This window comes from Nyctereutes procyonoides, unplaced genomic scaffold, assembly GCF_905146905.1.
Source record: "Nyctereutes procyonoides isolate TBG_1078 unplaced genomic scaffold, NYPRO_anot_genome, whole genome shotgun sequence".
NCBI classification, from domain to species: domain Eukaryota; kingdom Metazoa; phylum Chordata; class Mammalia; order Carnivora; family Canidae; genus Nyctereutes; species Nyctereutes procyonoides.
Window position 1 is genome coordinate 8,652,558 of NW_026575040.1, and position 23,189 is coordinate 8,675,746.

The 23,189-nt window shown below is 39.2% G+C and overlaps 1 protein-coding gene across 4 annotated transcripts in view; it reads right to left on the reverse strand.

The window, feature by feature from the left end:
• Positions 1-23,189, reverse strand: part of MAP2K5 (mitogen-activated protein kinase kinase 5) — a 261,355-nt gene that overhangs the window by 71,141 nt on the left and 167,025 nt on the right. For 2 of the 4 annotated variants that reach the window (XM_055319754.1, XM_055319758.1), the window contains one exon: positions 13,706-13,735. The exons of the other annotated variants lie outside the window; for them this stretch is intronic. In XM_055319754.1, the coding sequence (XP_055175729.1) occupies positions 13,706-13,735 (30 nt within the window). The remainder of the gene's footprint in view (positions 1-13,705; positions 13,736-23,189) is intronic. 4 annotated transcript variants of the gene reach the window in all.

Below are 23,189 nucleotides of genomic sequence, written 5' to 3' on the forward strand. Positions count from 1 at the left end.
TCTCTCCTGTTTATCAGCCTTGGTCCCTGTTCAAGTTTTTTTTTATTTATTTAAGATTTTATTTATTCATGAGACACACACACACACACACACAGAGAGAGAGAGAGAGAGAGAGAGAGAGAGAGAGAGGCAGAGACACAGGCAGAGGGAGAAGTAGGTTCCATGCAGGGAGCCTGATGTGGGACTCGATCCTGGGTCCCCAGGATCAGGCCCTGGGCCGAAGGTGGTGCTAAACCGCTGAGCCACCCAGGTTGCCCCCTGTTCAAGTTCTTAACATGCCTGTAAGTTTTTGGCTTATCTTATATAGAAGAAAACAAAAACAAAAAATAAATCATGAGACTTAATTAAAAACTAAGGACTTAAAAATAGGTGGTAACAAGATTTAGTAAGGAGCGACTCAATGGGATATGAGAGAGTCATTTGGTTCCCCACCTTTTAAGATTTACTCATGGCATCTTCTCTGCTGCCTTCAGCAATCACCAGTTTTGAAAAGCCAAAACCAGATATTCCTGAATCTCACAAACAGCTAGGTGGGACAGAAAGTCTCTACGATGCCCAGAGGAGGGCTCAGCTCAGATGGGACCAGAAAGAAAATCATCACAGCCATAAATTAGATCACTTGGCTCTTACCGCTTCCTGAGTATCAAGGACAATGCATTTTCAAACAAAACACAGCAGCCAGAGCATCAAGGTACAGTGTAACATTATTCATTTGCTGGGTCTACCAGTCAGTGAGCAGGAAAGAAAGGACCTGACTGCCAGTCTACACTCTTATCTCTTGTGTATTTAAAATTGACATAGCTCATGTCCTATTCCACATAGGTATATAGGAACCCTAGTAAATCATCCTCTGGGCAAATGTAAATTTTAATATTTAGACTTGAATTTTGTGAGAAAAGCAGGGGCTCAGAAACATAATTTAAAATGATCAATGTGAATTATAAAATTAACCCTCTCCCTAGTGGTACAAAGACTGGCCAAGACGTCCATTAAGCACTTTCCTTTCAGATAAGATTTAGAATATTTTTCTTTTCAAAGAAGATACATTTGCTGTATCAAACTTTTCTCTTTTCTTTGTTCCAAAAGAGGGTGGTCTTGTTTCAGAATCTAGCTTAGAACATCAGTTATGTGTGTATGGGGGGTGTAGGCAGTGAGGGGAGATGCAGCTTTTTTGAGAAAGGCCTGTTGACCATTCCATTCTTTATGGTCAAATAAATCTGCTATAGCAAAAGATTTTTAACATGTCAAAATGTCTTAACGGGTTTTTTTCTGAAGCTCTCATTTGGTCTGTACTTCTACTAGCTCCAATCCTCTACATGCCATAGAATCCAGAATGATGTTAGAGGTCACCTGGTCTGACTCCTTGCTCCATGTGGCAATTTACTTTATAATATTCCTGACAAGGAGGCATCCTGTTTTTGCTAGAAGACTTCCAGCGATGGGATTCCAGTTATTCGATCCTGGGTGGCTTAAATTGTTAGAAGGTTCTTTCTTATTATGAGTTCAAATACGTCCTCCCACAAGATATGCCCATGGTCTGGAGCTGTAGTGATTAAGTCTAGTGATGGCAATTTGCATATTTGAAGATGGGTTGTTTCTGCACAATGTTTTCTTTCCTGAGTGAACATCCTGTTTTCTTCCTATGATCATTTGCTATGACTGGTTGCCCTCAATTCTTCCCCCTTCTATTACTAATGACACTCTAATAACATTCCCCTGCCCCTCAATAGCCCATGTGCTTCACCTCCAGTTACTTCACCACCAGCTTTATGGGTGGGACATGCGGTTCAGGCTTAAACTAGTCAGTATCATCTAGATCCCCTGGGCTTGGGGAGTTAAACTTATCCAATCAAACTGAAGCCTAGGGCCTCCGGTTGTCTCTGGGGAAGAGAGACCTGCTCTTCCCTTCCAATAGGGGAGCAGGTTGCCCTGGAACCCCAAGCCAGTCTTGGTCTGTGAAGGAAGAAGCCCACCAAGAACAGAGTCAAAAGTGACTTGTTGGACCAAGTTCTACCTAAACCCACCAATACTTGACTTTTGGCAATGCTGTTCAATCAAGTCCCTTTGTTGTTGAGGCAACCTGAGTTGGGTTTTCTGCTACCTGAACTGGAAAACTGCCTGGAGGAGCTAGGCGTGGTTTGACAATCTCCACCGCTGTGATGGCATTTCTTGGAATGTGGTTCCATGTGCATGTGTTCCTCATAAAGCAGGACACCCACACCTGCACACATACCTCAGACTGACTGGCTTAGTCACCCTATTCGGGACATTATACACCACTCAGTAGAAGAAACTTCTAGAAGCTGTAAGTGCATTCATGATTTTGATAGCCATATCACATAGTTGGCTCATGGAGAGAAACATGGAAGTTTATTAATCTTGGACTGAAGAAGAATTACTTCTTTCCTATATTCTATTTCTTATGTGCTTCATACTGACCAGGGTATTTGAGAGTCAAAATGAGTATATGATTAAACCAACTGCAGAATCTAAACAAGTCTGAGGAAGTTTCTACCTGTTGCCTCTCCCTTGCAACAGATAGGAAATACATCATCAGCCTTTTGTTTGTCTGGTTGAGGAGAGGCCTGTCCAACACTGAAACAGAATCATAGACTCTTGGGACTTGAAAGAATCTTAAAAGGTTTTTTATTCTGACCCACCTCTGTTTGATCCCTGAATCCCTTCTTCATTACACTCCTGGCTGACTGGACTTTGGCCTGGATGCATACAGTGATGAGGAGCTTAGGTCTTCTGTCTGTTCTACCTCTCATTCCAGTTCTACCTTCTTGACAGTACAAATCCATGTCTTTCCTTATATAAAACCCTCAAGTATCTTAAGACAACTCTTTGGAAGCTTTTATCCTTCAGGTATTAATGCTGGCAGGATAGGGTAGAAATATGGACACAGAAGAAAAGGGGACAAAATTATTAATTTAAAGCCGAAAAGTGTGTATTGATTCTTAGTTCCTTCTGATTCTAAAATTTGCTATGCCAACCTATAAAAAAGTCAAGTTAGACTAAATCACTAACTCACTTATTCATATATCTTTATCAAGTACTCACTCTATACAAGGCACTGTATTGGAGTCTGGGACCCAGGGGATGGATGAGCTACCATTGCTGGTCCACAAAATGAGTGACTTAGGGATCCCTGGGTGGCTCAGCGGTTTGGCACCTGCCTTTGGCCCAGGGCGCGATCCTGGAGACCCGGGATCGAATCCCACATCAGGCTTCCGGTGCATGGAGCCTGCTTCTCCCTCTGCCTATGTCTCTGCCTCTCTTTCTCTCTCTGTGACTACCATAAATAAATAAAAATTTAAAAAAATTTAAAAAAAATGAGTGACTTATTGAAGGTTCCTGAAAATTAGTGATAAAGAGAAGACTTAAGCAGAGGGCTTGCATTCTCCCCTAAATGACACTCATTTGGATAAGATACAATTTGTTAGATTCAAGGAGCCGTAGATTTCTAAGGCAGTGTCCCCCAAAAAAGGGATATTTTCAGGCATTTCAAGGAATGCTTTCTTTGTGGGCAAAGACTCTACATATTGCTGCCTTTTAAAATTTTTTTTGGCCATGATGTATTTGACAACATTGTTTGACCTGCTGAGATTTTGAGATAAATTGCAACTGCAGTCACTATATGTTTTATATGGGATTAAGAAGGAAAGAATTTTGAAATACAGTTACGTGTAATGATGTTAATTAACATGTGTCTTATTGGTTTGACTGTAAATGAGATTCAAAACAAGATTTAAAGAAGTCATGGATCTAGAATGAACTGAACAAAGTTTGATTTGTTTCTGAGTTGTAGGGCACATTTCTCATTTTGATATAAGTGAAATCTGGTCCAAAAGAATCCAAGAGCATACTCGGGGAGATGATGATGAGAAAAGCAGCTGAAGATAGGGAAAAGAGGGGGAAGTTGCTCATACAAAATGAAAGGAAACCACAGAAGGAACTAGGCCAGCATGTTTCAGATTCTGTTTACCAAATAACCCTAAGTTCTTATAAGATATTATTTAGATACATAAGCAAAAATTAACAGACAAAAACAGAACTGCTCTGGTGTTTGTGTGTGGATTGGTGTGTGTGTATGTGTGTGTGTTTGTGTGTGTCAAAGAGTGAATGTCCACCTACCTACTTCATGTCCTGTCTCTCATCATTCTGCAAATCACTGACCTAGCACACCTCTCTCCTCTTTCAGATGAGAAAACTGAGATCTGTGGTGGGGAGGGAGGGCGGCCAACGATTCCACTGGTTATCTGCTGGGGGTGTCACTTCTTGCCTCCCTGTCCACTCTGTAGTGAGTCAGTGAGCATTTGTAGCTGCCTGGCTAGGGAGGCAAAGGGCTGTCCAAAGAACAGGGGGTGGAGGAAGGCCTTTAGCTGGCAACTTTCTTTTGCTTACTGCATTTAACCAAACTAGAACTAGGACTGTAGTCAAGTCTCCTTATGTACAGAATGGTGCTTTTTGCAGCCTGTTTCTGAACAGAAAAAAAGACAAGCTTTATTGCCTTCTTTGGTCTTTCTTTCCTTCTCTGGCCTCCTTTCCTCCTAAGATTGACCACTCTATTCTCCAGCTTTTCATTCCCTCTCTTCATGGCAGTCAACATCTACAGACTTTGACAGAATATGGCATAACAGAGTCCACACTTGGTTCTGACTGGTTGCCTCAGCTTCCCACAATTCCTTGGAGCTGACACCCTGGCTGTGTGCATAAACAACTAACTGTCTCCTTTCTTATTAGCTCCTACAAGCCCTTGGGACCCTCTTTCCTCTTTGGTGTGTCCTGGGCAATCTCCAGTCCTAAATCAAATCTCCTTTGCTCTTCTTAGGCAACTCAGTGAGTTTTCAATGAACTTAGCTTGTCCATTTTATTGGCACTAAAGAGGGTTGAGTTCTTAGCATCATTAGCATTTTAGTTGAGGAAGAATTCCCAAGCCCTGCCCCCCCAGGCATTCATTCAGAACTGTTAAACATCTAAAAAGTAATTTGTGCTCAAACAAAACTTGGCTGGGTCTGCCCCCCTTCTTTAACTTAGAGTCCCAAAACTATCCAAGTTTTCTAAACTGAAAATAGTGATAAGTAAAACACTGGAGTGCGATCAAAGTTGATGTCTTTGTTGCTGTTGCTACCACTGTTGAGGACCATGTTCCCTGCAGGGATCTGTACCCATCAGCAATTATCTGATAGACAGGGAGCATCCTGGGACAAGTCCCTTCCATCTCTGCAGACACACCAGTTGGAGGCAGTACTTGAGTGGATGGTTGTGTAAAATAAAAATGGCCATTTGGGCTCAAAGCCTCTGGGTGCCTTTCTCCCTGCAACCATCTCTCTAGAGTGGGAACTCTGTTGCTAATACCTGGTAATTATGAGTGAATCACCGAATGGCTATTGGAATCCCATTTCCTCCTCTATAAAATAAAAGAGTTGGAATAGATCATTGTAAGGTCTCATTACATTCTGAAATTCTATGACCCCATGAAGTAGCAGACAGCACCAATAAAAACCAAGGTGGTAACAGTGGAAGGGCTCCCAGACCACAGAGCCCAAGAGGGAGACAAGATGGCAAAGCTGCCTGCCACCTGAAAGCCAGACTGGGCACCAAGTTCATTACTTCAAACTTCAATTCTATTTCCGGGCTAAACAGATTATTTAAAAATTGTAAAAGAATCAGGGTCCCCAGTTACTGAACTAAAAATGACTAAGTTCTGTATATAATTCTATATATTATGATTGTGATTGTGAATGATAAATTATAACTCGAAAAAGAAAGACTGTAAAGGAAGGCTCTTGTGGGATCAGAAAAGTAATTCATTTTAGTCCTACCTGTTATGAGACATGAGACATGGTCATATATTTTCAGAGCTACATAGGTAAATCCCTAAAGTACTTTCTGGAAATATAAATAATACTAATATTACCTTGCTCTCTTGTTTACCCTCTTATATTTTTCAAAGTGTCCTCTTAGGTATTAGCTCATCTGATCATGACAACTCCCCACCCCCAGCAGTCTAGAAAATGTCCTGTGATGTGCCAAGTCCCTCAGAGGCATGTGCCAGTTGACCTTGGGGGCAGAGATCTTAAAATGTAATGATTTCCAGCCTCAGACTGGCTCCCAGTCATCTCAAAGGGATTCATGAAATTCTCAACCCCAATTTCATTACCTGGTCTCTGCTGCACTTGCCATCTCCATCCTGACACATCACCCCTCTCCTCTACCACTGTGCCCTTCCATTTTTCCTTCCCTCCCAGGGCTGCTTTAAAGTTACTTAGGGAAATTTCTAAACTGGTAGGGAAATAAAAGTAATAGTAGTAGTAGTAGAAGTAGAAGTAGTAGTACCCTACTGAATTAAAGTATTGGAAGGATACTACATACAACATGCTGCTTCAGACCTTTAGCTTTTACCAGATGAGTCTCCTTCTGACTAGAGTGGCTAGAAAGAAGATTCTTTCCCATTCTTTTAGCCTCATAGCCTCAGCTCTGGCATCACCTGCTCGGTGAAACCTTCACAGCTTTCTAAAGTGAGCTGACCAGTTCCAGAGCATACTACCTCCTATTGGGTTCCTTTTGCATCAACTGCCATGTGTTTTATATTTTTCTATCCATTAGACTAGACTCTTTGAGAGCGGGGACCACATCTGTTTCATTTCTGTACTTCTGGTGCTCAGCACAGTGCCAGCACCAAGAACTTTCTCATCGACAAATACATGTTGAATTGAATTGAGATGTATGTCATGAAGTAGTTTAGGAGGTGCTATAAAATCAAAACAACATGGGGTTAGTGTTTTAAAAAAGACAGGGTTCATTAGCCTAGCTGGCTAACTGCATTTACCCCAAATGAGGTATTGATAAGTAATTTATCTTTAATGAAAAATGTCATGTTTCTAAGCAACCCACACTTTGGGGATTCCTAAGAGTTACGTAGGTAAATCCCTTAGTCTATACCCTAAATAACGAGAATGAAAATAATAATGGATTAAAACATGTAGGCTAAAAATCTGGCTAGCAAAAAAATTGCACCCACGTTGCTCTTTTGGAGTCTTGCCAATTACACATGAGTACTTAAAGTTTGGGGTAATTACCTACTACTGTTTTTTTTTTCCCCCTCTGACTAGAGACCTCACACAAAAAACTGGATACTTATGACTTTATAGAATCCTTGATGTTCTGGACTTCAAAAAGTTTACTTAACAGAGGATAAATTCCAAATACCTCTTTTCGAAGAAGGTCAACTTCTGAGGTATTATGTTGCAATTTTAGGTTGCTCTGGTCATGATCAATACATCAGTACATAAATAAGGTAATAAAATCTATGGTCTGAATTTAACACTGGATTTAAAGCAATATTAAATTATCAAAATTAGGATTAGTAGTAGCATAGTCAAAGGCTTTTAAAACATGAATAAAATTAGGTATAAAAACTAGAATTTCAGCATTAGTTTTTGAAAAGTGTTTAATATTTTAAAATAGTTTTAAGAGCACACGTTTTCTACTCCATTATGAGACAAATGCTCTCTCCAGAGCACAATTTATTACTACAGAATAAATGAATGTTTAAAAGACAGTCTGTCAATTGAAAAAGAAAAACACATTAAAATAGCAGGTTTCCAAGCCAAGTTAAACAAAATATTTTCTCCTTGACAAGCTGCTTACATTTAAATGAAAACAGGGCAAATTAGGTCAATAATATGGATTGTATATAATAAAAAGGACCTTAGATCATGTTAATACAAGGATCAGAAAGCAGTAAGTTCAATTAAACCCACCCAATTATTTAGCAAAGTTTCAGATACAGCAAATAAATTAATCTGTCTTAAGTGAAAGTGCTCAGATAAGTAGCTTTTTGACCTAAGTTTCACTGGCAGCAATCACAGCAAAGCAAGAATCTGCTGAAGCAAGGCAAAGTCCCCAAATCAAACAAACGGTATTAGTAATCAAAAAGCATTTGCAAAACATATTTCCTTGGTTAGTAGCAGGGGGTTCTGAGCAAATGCCACCTACAGCTTCTCTCGTACTTTGATAGATAGTGCACAGGGGATGAACACACATTCCGTTTACCCACAAACAACTGGGGTATTCTGATTTTAAAACAGGGAATTTCATTTCCGTACTATCTTACGAAAAAGGCCAGTCGTTATACTATTAAGAATGCATGTCTTTCACTTAAAATCCTCTATTATCCACTTATGTTGAACTTGTATTGGGATTTAAGAATGCCTCTTTATTGAGACAAGTAATACGTCATCATTTTGTTGAGCTAACAGGCCTGACAGACCCTGTCTCCTCGAGTTAAGAACTCTAGATCTCTATTTTGTACATTGGTAGCAAAAGCTAGCAGAATAAATGAGAATTAGCCAATTGGTAGTAAAGGCTTTTAATCCCAAAGATCCAGACTTTCCTTCTACCGTAGCCTTAATTATTCTATTTGGCCAGATGATAGTATATTCTTTTCAAGAAAAATGATCTCTAGATATTGCAATAACTTATTTGAATGCCATTCTTATGTATTTTTAACAAATAATGTTGCCATTCACTATATCTCTTATGTTTTTGATCCTTTTTACTACTTATCATCGTCTTTATTTGAAACAGATTTTTAACAGATAATCTTGATCGTTACAACAATATCTTGCCTGCATTTTATTCAAATAATTCTTAAAAACAGCTTAAAAAGCCGTTTGGAATAACATCAAGCTTGCCATCAATCAAACGAAAAAATTCCGCTGGCGGTTGTATAAACATCAGATCAAGTCTGATGTCTTCACGGATTTCAGAGTGAACCATAAAAAACTCCATTAACTTCTGACAAAGAATGCAAATTAATCACAACATGGGGTGAAATGAAATTAAAGGCTCTTTTCTAATCAATGACAAGGCGGGATGAAATATTTGTTACTCTCTCTGCACTCAGACTGCCTGGGATGTTTGCGCTTCCTTCGCAAAGCCCCAAATGTAAGGTGTGAGTACAGATTCACCCGCAGTTGCCGTACAGCCCTCCTGCCCCCCCAGAGCTATCTGCTTACAAGTCGTGGAGATTCACAAAACACACTAATCATCTGAATCTCAGGTGCATCCAATTTGTTATTCACACTCTCCCATGCCAGTGAAAAGCCTGGCGCAGACAGATGCACCAGGAACCCTAAATGACAGTTTTGGCCTCCGGAAGTACGATCACTACAACAAAATCTAGTACAGCCTCCAGGTGAAATGTCTGGAGCTCCATATGGAGCAGGGAAAATTAACAACAAGATGAAAATCACTGCAGCAGCGGGGAGTCGGAATTTTTGAAAAAAAAAAATGAAATTTAAAGATGAAGAAAGAGAAGTAATAAATTAATGGGGTGTGAAAACATTCAAAGCTTTACAATACCAGGGGCACTATTTGCTCAGATTTTTTTCCTTTTTTTAACTTCAGGTCATTTTGATGTAATTTATTAACCAAGATCAGGAATTGTAGCCAAAAGAACAACAACATTTTTATACATACAAAAGTACTTTAAATACATTTGTATCTGTATTATCTTCACTTTCCTGTGGCAGACATCCTGCTTACCAAATTTCCAAATGTCAGAGCTGGCACATCCCCTGAGAAGTCTCCCTAATGGATTTACTACCATCTTAATGCAAGGCACTATTGAAAAGTTTGAATGAAGGATGATAATTTTTAGCAGGCAATCTTTTTCATTTCTCCTAAATTATGGTGTCATTAAACAAACCATTGCCCACCATCATGTTTTTTAAGTCAACTGAACTTGGATTTACATGATTAACTATACACAGCTCCAGTCCTTTTCCAGACCTGTGCATCTTTCCCAATTACTGTTAATGCTAAATTGTTCAAGAAATGAAGATAATATGTGGTTGTGAGCTATATAAAAACACAATTTTTCATGATCCTATTGCTTCAAAGGCACCCAGAATTTAATGGCAGTAGGGTCAGTGAGAGCTCTGGAGCCCTCTAGACCCTCTTGTCACTCTGCTAAACACAAGGTACAAAAGCAAAGGGCTCTAGGGAATGGCCTTGTCATTATCTACCATGGTATGGCCTCCGGTGTTCAGCACATCTTATCACACAAGAGGCCTCCTTGCCTGGAGATGGCAAACCAGGAGACGGGCTTGGAGGGGCTCAGTGGGAAGAAGAGGAGTGGTGTGAACAGCCAACCATGCTCAGAGTACACCGAGTCCATGCATTTGGTTTAGTTGCCTACCAGACCTAGATCTAACTGTATCCATTCATCCCTGTGAAGGCACAGGTAAGGTGCCTTACCTGTCCAGGCCTCGGTCGCTCACCTGGAGGATGGGAATAATAGCTGCTGCAGGTGGGATTCACAGCCTGAGTCAGATAACAGGAAGGGATCTGAATGAAGCTTGACATCAGAAAGGGGCTAGATGAACCCAGGACACTGCTGTTGTTCCTATTATAAGTTGTAGTAATATGGCTGTGTGTCTATAGCGGCTCCTAAACTTTTTTTCTAGAGTCCTAAATCGCGTGCCAGTGAGGCTATGCAACTTCAAGGACTAAAGGAAAGGATTAGACAGTCCTTCCCAAGAACAAATAAAACACTAATGCACAAAACAATGAAGTTCATAGAGAAGACTATCTCAACAAAAATCCAGTCCTTTCATCTTTATATTGGCCCCAGGCCACTGACTCTCCCTGATACCTTCCTGACACCCCTCCCTCATCCGGGTCCCCACTGGATACACACTGTGTCACCGGCAGGAAGAGGCACTGCTAACGACACTGTTAGCAGCACTGACGCTGGGCTGGTGGGAGGACAAGTCTCAAAGCTGGCCTCTCCTCTCCACTCATTTTATGTTCTGCTCCAGTTGTGGCTGGCAGGTTGCCGAGCACATCCTTTTGTGAACTTTGGTTGACAACCATAAATTCTGTTCTGTGCTATGGCCCAACATCAGGGCCAGTGGGTTGGGCCCTTGTTACTTTCGCAAGTGGTTTCTATCCATAAACTCATTTGATCTGCATACTTGCTCTAATGAGACAGGAAAGGTAGGTATCAGGATCTGCAATCTAGAGTTAAGGCAACTGAAGCTCCAAGGAGTTACAGAGCAAGAATTAAGGCCTGTGGTGACCACAGTTTGTGGTAGAGCTGGGTTCCCATTCTCATCTTTCAGCTCCTGGTCAGGAGCTCTTTCTGATAGGCCCGTCTTCTCAACTTGCCACTAGTGAAGAGCTCAGATCTGGTGCCCTGACCTGACTTTGAGTTCAAAGTAGCAATGTCTTGGGATTGTCCCCAGTCCTGGACAGAAGAGATGCAAAACTATGGTGATCATGAGGATATAAGAAAGGCTTTCACCTGTTCAAGGGTCAGACCAGCAGGTGACAATGAGGATGAAACCGTCAATCCTCAGCTTGGTAAATAGAATGAAAGCTGCTTTGACTGGATGGCTATTTATAAAGTAGTGAGTTTTATCACTCAAGGTATTCAAGATGAATGTGGATGCTTGCTTCTAGAGATATGGTACAGAGGTTTGATTCGATGATGTCTGAGAGCCCTCCCAATCCTGTGAGTTTGTGGTTCACTCCTGACTACTGAGCTTGGGATTCCAAGGAACTAACCTCACTGTAGTTCAACATTGAGTAAATCAACCATTTGGTATGCCCAATTTATGAGGGGATGCCATCTCACAGAACGGTTTGGAGTTCAAATGAGATACGTAATGGGCCAAAGAGAAGGCATTATTCCTAATCCAGTGTCTGGAATACTATGAAAATAAACAAGGTTCTTCATGTACTTTGAGAACAGTGTGATGACAGGAAGGGCATCGATTCAGTACCCTTTCCCAGTCTCCAGTCTATAGTGCAATGCCTGTAAAATAAATGCCAACTCCACCAAATGTCATTACTGATTCTATCAACAAAGTGCACAAACTTCTGTTGAAAGATCTGGGAAATAATCCTAATGGCACCAAAGCTGCTTCTATTATTTCAAATAAAAGTCCCAGTTTGGTGACAATATTGTATCACAATTCAAGGAATATAGCTTTCCCCCGCACTCTGGCATAAAGGTTATTGCTAACTAGGGAGTCCAGCACATTAGAATTTTCCAGCTTCCACTTGACTGATCAAGTAAATGTATACTTAAACATTCAAGAAAACAGAATTGCAAAGGTGTACAGCCTCTTCCCAAATCTGACCAGAGCATCCAAATGCTTCATCTGTCAAACACAACAGCAGTCCATTTCTTAGACTCATCACTTACCAAATCTCACTGGTTAATTACTGACACATTAGGAATCTCAAGAATATAGCTACATTCTCAATCTCTGGCATTTTTATGAGATGGTTTACAAATTTTCTACTAAGACTTCTCTGAGAGCTATACTGTAACAGGATGTCTTCATTTACAAAATTTTAGGGGACTGTATAAATTGGCCAAACAGTGAATTGTTTAAAAATTACTGACAGAATAAGAGGCTTACCAAGATAAATATTCTAATGAGCTATAAATCCTGAAAATGTGATTTTAATTTGATGGGCTACCTAGAGCTAAGCAGCAAGGCTGTATACACTAAAGTCTGACTAAATGCTAGCATGCATGCCAAGCAATTACACTTTAGATTTTCTCTTTAAGGAAAAGATTATATTTAAGCAAAGAAGCCTACAAATTTGACAAGTGAGTCTAATACTCTTGAACCTAATAACTTAGGTGATTTCTCTTCCACTCATCTGATGGCTTTAACTGTAAAAGAAAAAGGATACAAAAGACAGATTTCAGTAAGTGAAGGGCCTTTAAATGTCCACATGGGTACCAGGAGAATTCGCTTAAAACAGCTTATAAGGATGGTAGAGTGAATGAGCCCCATCCTATTATTCAATAACCATGTTTGTGATGCATCTGCATAATCTAACCATGCATAAATTAGTATGTGTAATACAACACTTATTTGCATAATAATAGCAAGTTAATAGATGCTTAAAGAGCAGAGACCAACACCACCTTTAAATCAGACATGCCTCCAGGCACTTTGGCCTGTACAGACCAAGATGCCAGAAAAACAGTGAGCACCAACCAGAGGAAAACAGTCAAACCATTCATTTTTCATCCCTCTAGACATTTCACTTATCCCCCCCCACATCGGGGAATCATTTTCAAACCACCAGAATAGCTTTATATTTTCTAAGTGCTAGCACCCTTCTAAAGAAAAATCTTAAAGAAATGATAAATGGTAATATGATGGACAGTTTGTTTTCTTACAAATTGGATAGGAATGGGCACATTTAAAAAAATAGTATATTCAGAATCACACCCACATAAAATTGGGGGCTTATTTATGTAGCAAAAATAATGATCTAGATTCACCCTTCATCTCAACAACCCTTTAATTGAAATAATTTTAATTGAATCCAAAAGCTCAAATACCGTATAAAGAAAAGGCTGTGCCTCTCTAACCTCAGCATGAGCACATGGCACTGGGTGAGGATAAGGAAAAACATCACCAATGTCACACAAAGGAAGAGCACGATGATGCCTTTCAACCTTTAACAAAGAGAAAAAAAATCTGGAGTTTAAAAAAAATCAAAAATCAATAGAGACTTTTAAATGACTCCTTTAAGATATCACTTTTCAATTTAATAGGACAGATTTATTTGTATGTGGCTCAAATGTTCACAATTGCTCCCTGTACCTTCATACATAGGAATGAATGTCACAGTGGCAAACGGCAGTAATGAACAATCTTACCTGAGGATATGGAAACCTCCCAAGAGCAAGCTGGGAAAGGAAATAATATTTGTCTAGTTATAGATTTGCATGCAGGGCAGATCTCCTTAAGACAGACAAGTACTAAATTTTAGAACTATACTCAGCAAATATAAAAAGCTCACAACCCTGGATGCAGGAACCCTATTTGCTGTAATTACACTAAAGCTGTATTTAGAATGGACATTTTCAATGGGCAATGTTGCATCCCTGATAAAATATTCTGATTTTAAAAACTAAACATTAGCAGTATGTGGCTTCTCTTAGGAATATTCTTAGTTCTTTGGGCATTATTCACATTTACCTGTGTGTGACAGTCTTCACCTAGACAGAGCTGTAAAACCAGAGGAAACTGTGGGCTTTTCCTCTTGTAAGATGGAAACACCTTATTGTTCCCAGCCCATAGTTCTGTAATGTTCTTAGTAACAAGTACATAGGTAGTGTTGTAGGAAATAGGGAATGGGCCATACAGAACAGAAAATTTTGCCACTATTTTCATCAATTTATTATATTTTTGATTAATTTTCTATCCACGGGGGGTGGGGGGGAGCTATCACTAGCAGGAAAGTGGTCATTTCAAGGCTGAGAAGTTAGGACTGTAGGTCTAAGTTTGAAATTGGGAATGGCAATTTTTAGAGGCTTCCAATTTTGCTTGATTTGCAAACTGCCATGTGTTTCTGGGCCAGTCACTTAATTTTGGTCTTGGGATTCTCACCTGTAAGAACACAATGATTCAACCTGGACAGAGTTGATATAAACTAATAAAACTTACGAAATATACCATAACATATTTAAAGAAAATAGTGGCAAAATTTTTGCGACTTCATAATGTGGCTCATCCTCAGGCCTGTGAAATCCTTTGTATGTATTTGTAACTACTTTCAAAGTAGAATCACAGGGAACTTTGAAGCTGGAATGAATCCAAGAGAGCATCAATCCATTTCACACATTAGAACCCTAATGGTTTAACCCATTAAAGAAGTTCTCGCGTAGTGAAACAGGAGAAGCCTAGGGCCTGACCATAAGACTTGCAACTTAATCCAGTGTTCTTTCTAGAGTTTTACGTTGCTTTTCTACAACTTGAGGAGTTGTGCATTTGTTTCAAAAACAAGGATATTACTGAAACATTATTGAACTTCTTTGGAATTGTGTTTAGTATCGTTTCAAATAACAAAAGAGCACCTACTTCATTTTATTAGAATTGCATTTTATCTTGGACTTAAAATTATACCCCCCAGCTTTTTGATTGTGTACATTATTTGTTGACTCTGTTTGAATGGCCTATGGGTATTACCAATACCCAAAGCTACCTGCAAAGAATAAATATTTTGTTCCTTAATAAGGACAGACATGAAGATGCTGTGGTTAATTTTCAAAGATTTAAAACCAGTCTGAGCAATAGCAATGTAATAAGAATGAACCATATGACTTTGTAAGGTGACTACTTTGAAAAGGCCAATGCTCATTTGGATGTATATTTATATATACGTGTCTGTTTTGCAATGCCTAGTCAGTTTCATTACCTTGTACTCATTCTTATATACTCAGAGTTCACTGATTATCAAGATATAAAGTTATACTACTGAGATGCCTAGGTGACTCAATTGTTTAAGCATCTGCCTTAGACTCAGGTCATGATCCTAAAGTCCTGGGATCAGTCCTGGGATCAAGCCCCGTATGGGGCTCCCTGCTCAGTGGGAAGTCTGCTTCTCCCTCTCCCTCTGCCCCTCACTCCACTCATGCTCTCTCTCTCAAATAAATAAAAATCTTTTTAAAAAAGTTATACTGCCATTATTTCACTTAGTAAATATCATTGATCAAGGGACTAGTATAAAGCATAGACAGCAAAAACATCACAAGGTGGGAAAGAGTGTGGATGTTAATCAAACCCCCTTTCAGTTTTATGTGATTGTTTGTTGCTTACGTACTGCTTTATTTTTTAAAGATTTTATTTCTTTATTCATGAGAGACACAGAGAGAGAGAGGCAGAGACATAGGCAGAGGGAGAAGCAGGCTACCCACGGTGAGCCTGATGTGGAACTTGATTCCAGGACCCCGGGATCACAACCTGAGCCAAAGGCAGACACTCGACCATTGAGCCACCCAGGTGTCCCTGCTGTTTATATACTGCTTTAAATTAGGAAGGAGAGAGACTCGGCTCTCCACTCCCTTTACTACAATCTTACCTAATACAGGCCATCCATTTGCCTTATATTTCGCAAACACTGTGTTTTAATGGACAACGGGAGCGGGCACACTGAGGGGGAGCCACTGTGGTCTACCATGGCAGTGATGGCAGGCTAAGCCTTTGCATGATTGTATATTGATTTGACAGGCAATGGCAGCTCTAGAAAAGCTGTCACCCATCATCACAGTCATCTGTGGATGGCAAGTTATGCATATCTTTCCATTTGGAATTATTAAACTACCAAGAGGAGGATCTCTCATCTAAAAAGGCTAGCAACTTAGTGACTAGTAGATAATATTTAGAATATTTTATCTCAAGCCATTCTATAGGCACTGTGTCCCTCACTTGGGTATACGTTTAACATGCACTGAGGATCATGGAAGAATTCTGTCCATGTAGCTTTCCAGAGCAGAAGAACCTGCCCATGACACATACAGTGGAAATCTAAATTTGCTGGCTGGTACCAATATGGGACATTGGTTTTTGCTAAGGAAGTAAATAAGCAATGATTAATGGAAGGCTTAAAAAAGAGTGGCATAAAATGAAAAATATGAATTGTTTCCAGTCAACACAAAGCTTCAAATTCTCAAGTCATTATTGTTCTATGGAGAGGCCAGGCTACAGTCAACTTGGGAACTTGCACTCATCTACTTGGTGCCCTCTGCCATAACTGGTACAATATAATAAGGATGGCTGATATAATTCATTTACCCTATAAGACCCCCCCCCCATGCATACAGAGAGAAAATTCAGTGCAGGCTGGTCAGCTGGGAGCCTCTCTGTACCAGTCTGCTTGGAAACAGGTGTCAGGGCTTGAACTAGTGAACTCATCATTCTTGGGTCTGGCTTTGGCTTGTGTGTACTTTTCTGACATCCTATGAAATTGCAGTCCTGTCAACTACATTCCTGGGAGAACTACTCTAAGACATCTTGCAGTTCTGACCTCTTTGGAGCCAGAGGACAGAGAATGTTTTTTTGTCCTTGACCAGAGCAGTTCAACAATCATTTCCTTTCTTCTAGACTGCCACCACCTTGCTGTTCCAGTAGCAGGACAATGATTCCAATTCTGCACCAGTGAAAACTGGTAGTGGCACCATTAGGCTGATACCAAAAGCAGTCATTTTAGGGCCCTAGGAAAGGAAGCTGCCTTCCATGTATGTCACAGGCCTTCTAAGTTTAATGCAACCAAGGTGTTTTTGTTCCACACTATTTGTCTTGTGGCAAAAGAGAAGGAAATATATAGCCAGGCCCTGGAACCCTTTTATCAAGTTCAATTAGGAGAAGGCAAAAAAAGAAAAAGGTCTCTTAGCAGATATGGCTGCATGAAGAACAGGTCCCTCATGAGGCTGTCAAAAGTCAAAATAAACACCGAACCCTGATGAGAAAGAGGGAGCACATATGCTATGAGTGAATATTTCAGAGACAGATGGACCTGGGGCCATTCCGTATCTTTTACCCCTACTGGTCTATTAATCTACTTGCATTTCCCCAGTTTTTATTGTCAAGGTATTATAAATTAGGAAACTTACAAAAGAGAGTATGTAATCTTCTCTGAAATGGCCTGCAGATATGTCACTGTACTAAATGTGTTTCAGATTTAATGAAGCTTTAATGTCCTTTTTAATTTTGCCTGTTTCTGTATCACCAGGGGTCGGGCAAGGCAATCAGCACTCAAGAGGGTGGTTTGGTTTAAAACTAGGAAAAACTCATTTGCTTATGAGTTGCACTGTATTTTCTTAATTAAATTTACTGAGTAAAATGGTTTAAGTTCAGCCAACCAATGACCTTTGTATGTAGATTTAGATTTATAAATAGGTTAACAGTTAAAGAAAGGGAAAAAAAAGAATCACAACAAAGCAAACAGATTAGGACTAAGCCAATAGAAATCTTTGCTCTCTTTATCATCTTTACAAAAGAAGCATTTAAATATAGGCAGCTTAGGTCCAGTTTAAAAAAAAAGAAAGTATATTGAAAAATGTGGATGCACATAAGCGCCAGCAATTCATCAAATGACTCTCACATCCTTTTCATTCCCAGGAGGGGAATGGCTGCAATGTAAAAGATTTGGAAAAGCTTTATTTATTTTTTTTGGGGGGGGGGCAGAGGTAAAGAGATGGGAGAGGGAGAGGATTCTATTTAATGTTAAATAAAAAAGTACATTTTAATTCTAAATACTTAAGATTCAGCAAACTGCTAAATACTCTGTTCATTGTGGGAAATTCACTATATAAGAGGCAGAAAAAGAATGCTCTGGAAACATTTACCATCAGGAATACATTTAAATAACAGTAAACCCCCCAAAAAATAATAATAACAGTAAACCACTAACACTTCACTGTAAAACTAAAATTGTTCCTTAGTGGCATCTTATTGATCTTTGATTTGTCCTATCATAATCTATGAAATACCCTTGAGTTAGCAGCATTTGAATATGTTGGATTTTATCACTTAAATAACAAATATGTGTGTGGGGGTATGATCATAATGACTGCCAAATGCATAGCAACAGCATGAAAGAAACATCTGTATTTTTAACAAAAAGATAGAAGATATTTATTTACAAAGCAACAAAAATGGCTTCTGTTGAGAACATGAATAATTATGTATGAAGTCACAAATGATAAAGAGAAAAAATAAATTGTATCAAGAAAGCAAGCAAGTGGGGAATACACATTCCAAATATGTTTTTGGTGAATCATGTTTCTTAGAATATCAACAATGTATGAGTAGTTTTAAATTTACAGTTATACTAAAGAGCCCTGGATTTCTTTTTAATTCTTAATTTAGATATATTCTATGTTTGTTGGCATAACTGCAAATTGAAAATAAGCATTTTCAATACAGCCAGTGATCTAGCTGAAGGAGGACTTTATAGTCTGAAATGCTCTAAAATTTGTTCTTAATTACCTTGAGCACATTTTATACAATTAAATTTCCATCTAAGGATCTTGCATTTAGATTGTGCACTGCAGTTAAACCTTCATTTTACAGAAATGCAGCAGCCACTTTGGAACATTCAGACACAGGGAAACTTTAAAAAATCAGACTTAACTACTGGATTACATAAAATTCCCTAGGTGAGATTTCATCCCAAGACCAATTTACACAGTCCTAGGGAGAGAGTTTAAATCATCTGAAACTATGCTGGTGAAGAACCATAATAAATATTAAATACCTCAAGATCTACCCTAAGATTTTACTTTTCTTCCCATGTATCAATTTCACTATCCTCTTACTGAATGGTTTAAAAACAATCCAAAGGATATAACAGCAATTTGCCAGTGTTAAAGTGCTTTGGAGGTTAAACTGACAACAAAGAACACAGAAACACAAAGCGTCTTGAAGTAGGGTTTCAATTAAATGTGGAGGATTTAGCAATGCAGGACCAAAAAAAAAAAAAAAAAGAGTTACAAATTAATTTAATCTTCTGCCTATAGTTTGCAGCTGCACTCCAAAGTGTCTAGGGCTTAAGAACAAAGCGTTGAAAGGCCTCGGAGTGAGGAAAGCTTCAATTTTTAATGTATAACGCCATTAGCTGATAACTTGTGGAATCTGCGACCCCTGTGGAGGGGCATAAGTGCGAGTAACAGAGACTGATGAAGTGACATATTTGTTCGTGTCTAGAACTATGAGGAAGAGGGTTATTACTAACACCATCAGGCCCAACAGAAATATGCCCTAATAACCTTAGGGACCCTCCACGTTATCAGTTCTCACTACATCAAATATATTAAAATCAAAACCTAATTCACTTTAATTAAAGACAATTAGTTTGTTTTACTATTATTGTTTTAACTTGCATGACATTATAATACATTGCAAATTAAAGATGGGATAATAAATGTAACAAAAGCACTGAATTATGTCTACCTCTCTACCCTGCTTCAAGAAATAAGCTTATCATTGGTGTCTACTGTAAAGAAATTCACGGACACCATCATTAAAAGTAGTGTAGAAACGTTTCACTCTAAAATGAGTATAGTAGGATTGTGCAAATCTCTTCCCTATTCAATTTATACTTTTCACATAACACTTTCCTATAAACTCCAAGGATTTCCTTAACACAAACAGAATTATGGCCCAATGGAGGCACCAGAAGCTTAATTAATTCGCCCAAGGTCATACTGCAGGTTGGTGGCAAAGCTTGTTAAATCACTAAGAACTGTGGGCTCTACAGATGTTTTTGGCAATGGCAAAGGACCCTGTCTACAAAGGCCTAAGAGACTTCTAGTGCAGTGGGTGAACCACGACAAATAACTCATTACGGCTGTACAAAAGTGCCAAGTGCTCCTGAGAGCTCGCAAATAACATGTTTTCTTTGTGTCAAAAGAGCCTAAATGTGAGGTTCCCATCAGGAGTGCTTCTTAACATGTGCCAATATTTAAAAAAGAACTACTCATCCTCACTAGAGTCCAAGGATAAAAAGTAAATTTATTTTAACTTAAGGAGGCCAAACACAGTTGCACAAAGAAATAAATCAAGTCCTTCTCCATCATTCGGAAGGTCCTACATTCTATCCCTCAGATTACTAATAATAATGAAGAAAAGACAGCATTACAAATAAATGTTTCCAATAGAGTGTGCTTTTTTTTTTTAATTAGAAATGGGCTTATTACAGTGGACACTTAAATGGGGAGAGGGCAACAGTAATTCACAAGTACAATATCCTAATGCTGTTCCATTAATTGCTTTATTTGTTTCACGGTTAAAAATGATTGCTTGCTGTAGCCTAACCGTGGATGCTGAAAAGCATGATACATTGAGGTCTCAACCTGGGCAAACTGTACCTAAACTTACACTTTATTGCAGCTTAGTTCACAATCTTCACCTAATATAGGGGTATATCCCAGTGCAGCAGGAGGATAAATCATCCTAGAATATTACTCTGGCAAAGTTTAGCTGTGACTGGAGCATATGTGCTTTCGAGCCACTGAAGCAAAGGCCCATAAAATACACTAATTACTGGAAGTTATGGTCACTGAGTGATTGATAGCGCTCTGCAAGGCAACTTCCTCATTTTCAGCTCTTCTGACGGGCTCATCCGCCACATAGCAATTATTAATTCATGACCCACCCCTCGGGCACTAGTACCTTTACTTCTAATTCTCCTGCTACCAAACTACTGCTACAGCTGGACACTGTCTTTCTTCATTCTGATGGCTGGGTAAGGATGATAAAAAGTAGATTTCATGCTAAATGCTATTGTTTTGAATCTTTAAACGTTGCTCGGTCCTTCTAACCCTGCTGTCCCAACATAAATTCTCCTTTCTCTCCCACAATGCTAGTTCACTTTGCATGGTTTTCTTTCGGACTGTGTGTGTTTGTATATATGTGTGTATATAGCTATCAATCCATCTGTCTATATACTACATTAGGCCAAAAACTCTGACTGAATAATTTTTTTGCATGAATACCATGGTTTAAATACAAATTTTAACTAGGCCACAGTAAATATGAAGCAGCTGATTAAAAAAATAGGCAAACAAACCCTCTTTATTTAAAGAGACCACTTTTTTAGCTTTGAAGATACTCTGTTCCACGTTGATTTCCATTGGCATTTTTACTGAGAGCAATGCTAATTAAAATATCTGGGCATATAACTAAATCTCTAAAAGTCACCGAGAAACAACTGCAAAGGTCTCTTTTGTGCACTGAAAGGAAACTCAGTGAGAAATTCTAAATTAAAAAGAGATAAAGTTCAGTCATGATGGGTGAAAGCAAACAAGTTACTTTTCTAACAGAAAAAAAATGAACTTCAAATTTTTGCACAACTCAAAATGCAATACTGGAGGGTAATTTATCTGGATTCTAAGACAGTGTAACAACAGATGAACAGATGGAACTCTAAGTCACCTATCCTTTCAGGACTTGGTTCAAGTTATTCTTTTTCTTCTGCTGGGAGTTAACCCCAGAACACAATTTGAAGACAAAATTCCTATCACTCCCTGTCCAATCCATACCGTTCCCTAGGCAGCGTTGCACATCCTACCTGGTGACATTTCCTAGTGTTCTACATCTTCCTGTGTCTCTAATGCCTGGCAAATTTTAAATTTTGTTTAAGGGCAAACTCTTAAGTCATACACTTTTGTGTTCTCCATGACACCAGAAATGGTATTTTTCAGTCAGCTGACAATAAGCATTTGTTGGTTATGATAAAACCCCTGATGGCGACGTCTTCTAGAGCCTAGCCAACTTGGTAGTGCATATTAGTTGTTTCTATGTTATAATACTTTTTTTTTTTAAGTAAGTTCCCCATCCAGCATGGAGCCCAAAGCGGGCCTTGAACTCATGACACTGAGATCGAGACCTGAGCTAAGATCGAGTCAGATGCTTAATTGACTGAGCCACTCAGGAACCCCTCTGCGCTACACTACTTTAATGAACATAGTATACAAACTCTTCAGTATTATGGCTTGATAGTCTTAACTGACAAGGCCTTCTTACACATCACTGCTTAGAATAATCATTTTCACATATTTAAGCATTATGATTAATTTAAATGACTTATTTCTTTTTTTTTAAATTTTTATTTATGATAGTCACACAGTGAGAGAGAGAGAGGCAGAGACATAGGCAGAGGGAGAAGCAGGTTCCATGCACCGGGAGCCTGATGTGGGATTCAATCCCAGGTCTCCAGGATCGCGCCCTGGGCCAAAGGCAAGCGCCAAACCGCTGCGCCACCCAGGGATCCCTAAATGACTTATTTCTTATTAAAGACTTAGGGGTTGCAAGAAGGGAAAAAGCCTGGCCTCTAATCCATCTCTAATCTATCTCGTATACTTAAATTCAATAACCATTTTAACCTTCACAGTGAGAATTAAGAAATGATACTCTTTCAATGTTTGTATACTGTTGACCTGTGTCTTCTAATGGTACATAACTTCAATTATGACAACAGACCCTAGAGACCTAGCTCTGGGTATCGGGTGTGTGTGTGTGTGTGGGGGGGGTGTTCCTCCACTTCTAAATTGCTCACTGGAGTCATGCAGCTGCAAGTACCTGAGAAAATATCAGTGCGGGTATATTCCACTGGTTCAACCAACTCTATACTTCTATTTCTAGACATTTCAAAGTCAAAGGAGTCATCATCAGGTAGTGTTCTCATACTTCTAGCATCTGTATGATGCTCCTGAGAGAGAGGGAGTGGCCACTCCCACCAGGGTGCCATGCATGGGTGAAATCATCTTGGATCTTTCATTCTTAACCACCATCTGGCTGCACCCTCATCAGAGGCCTCTGTGGAATCCATGTTGAATGGCTGCACCTAAGATTCCTGAT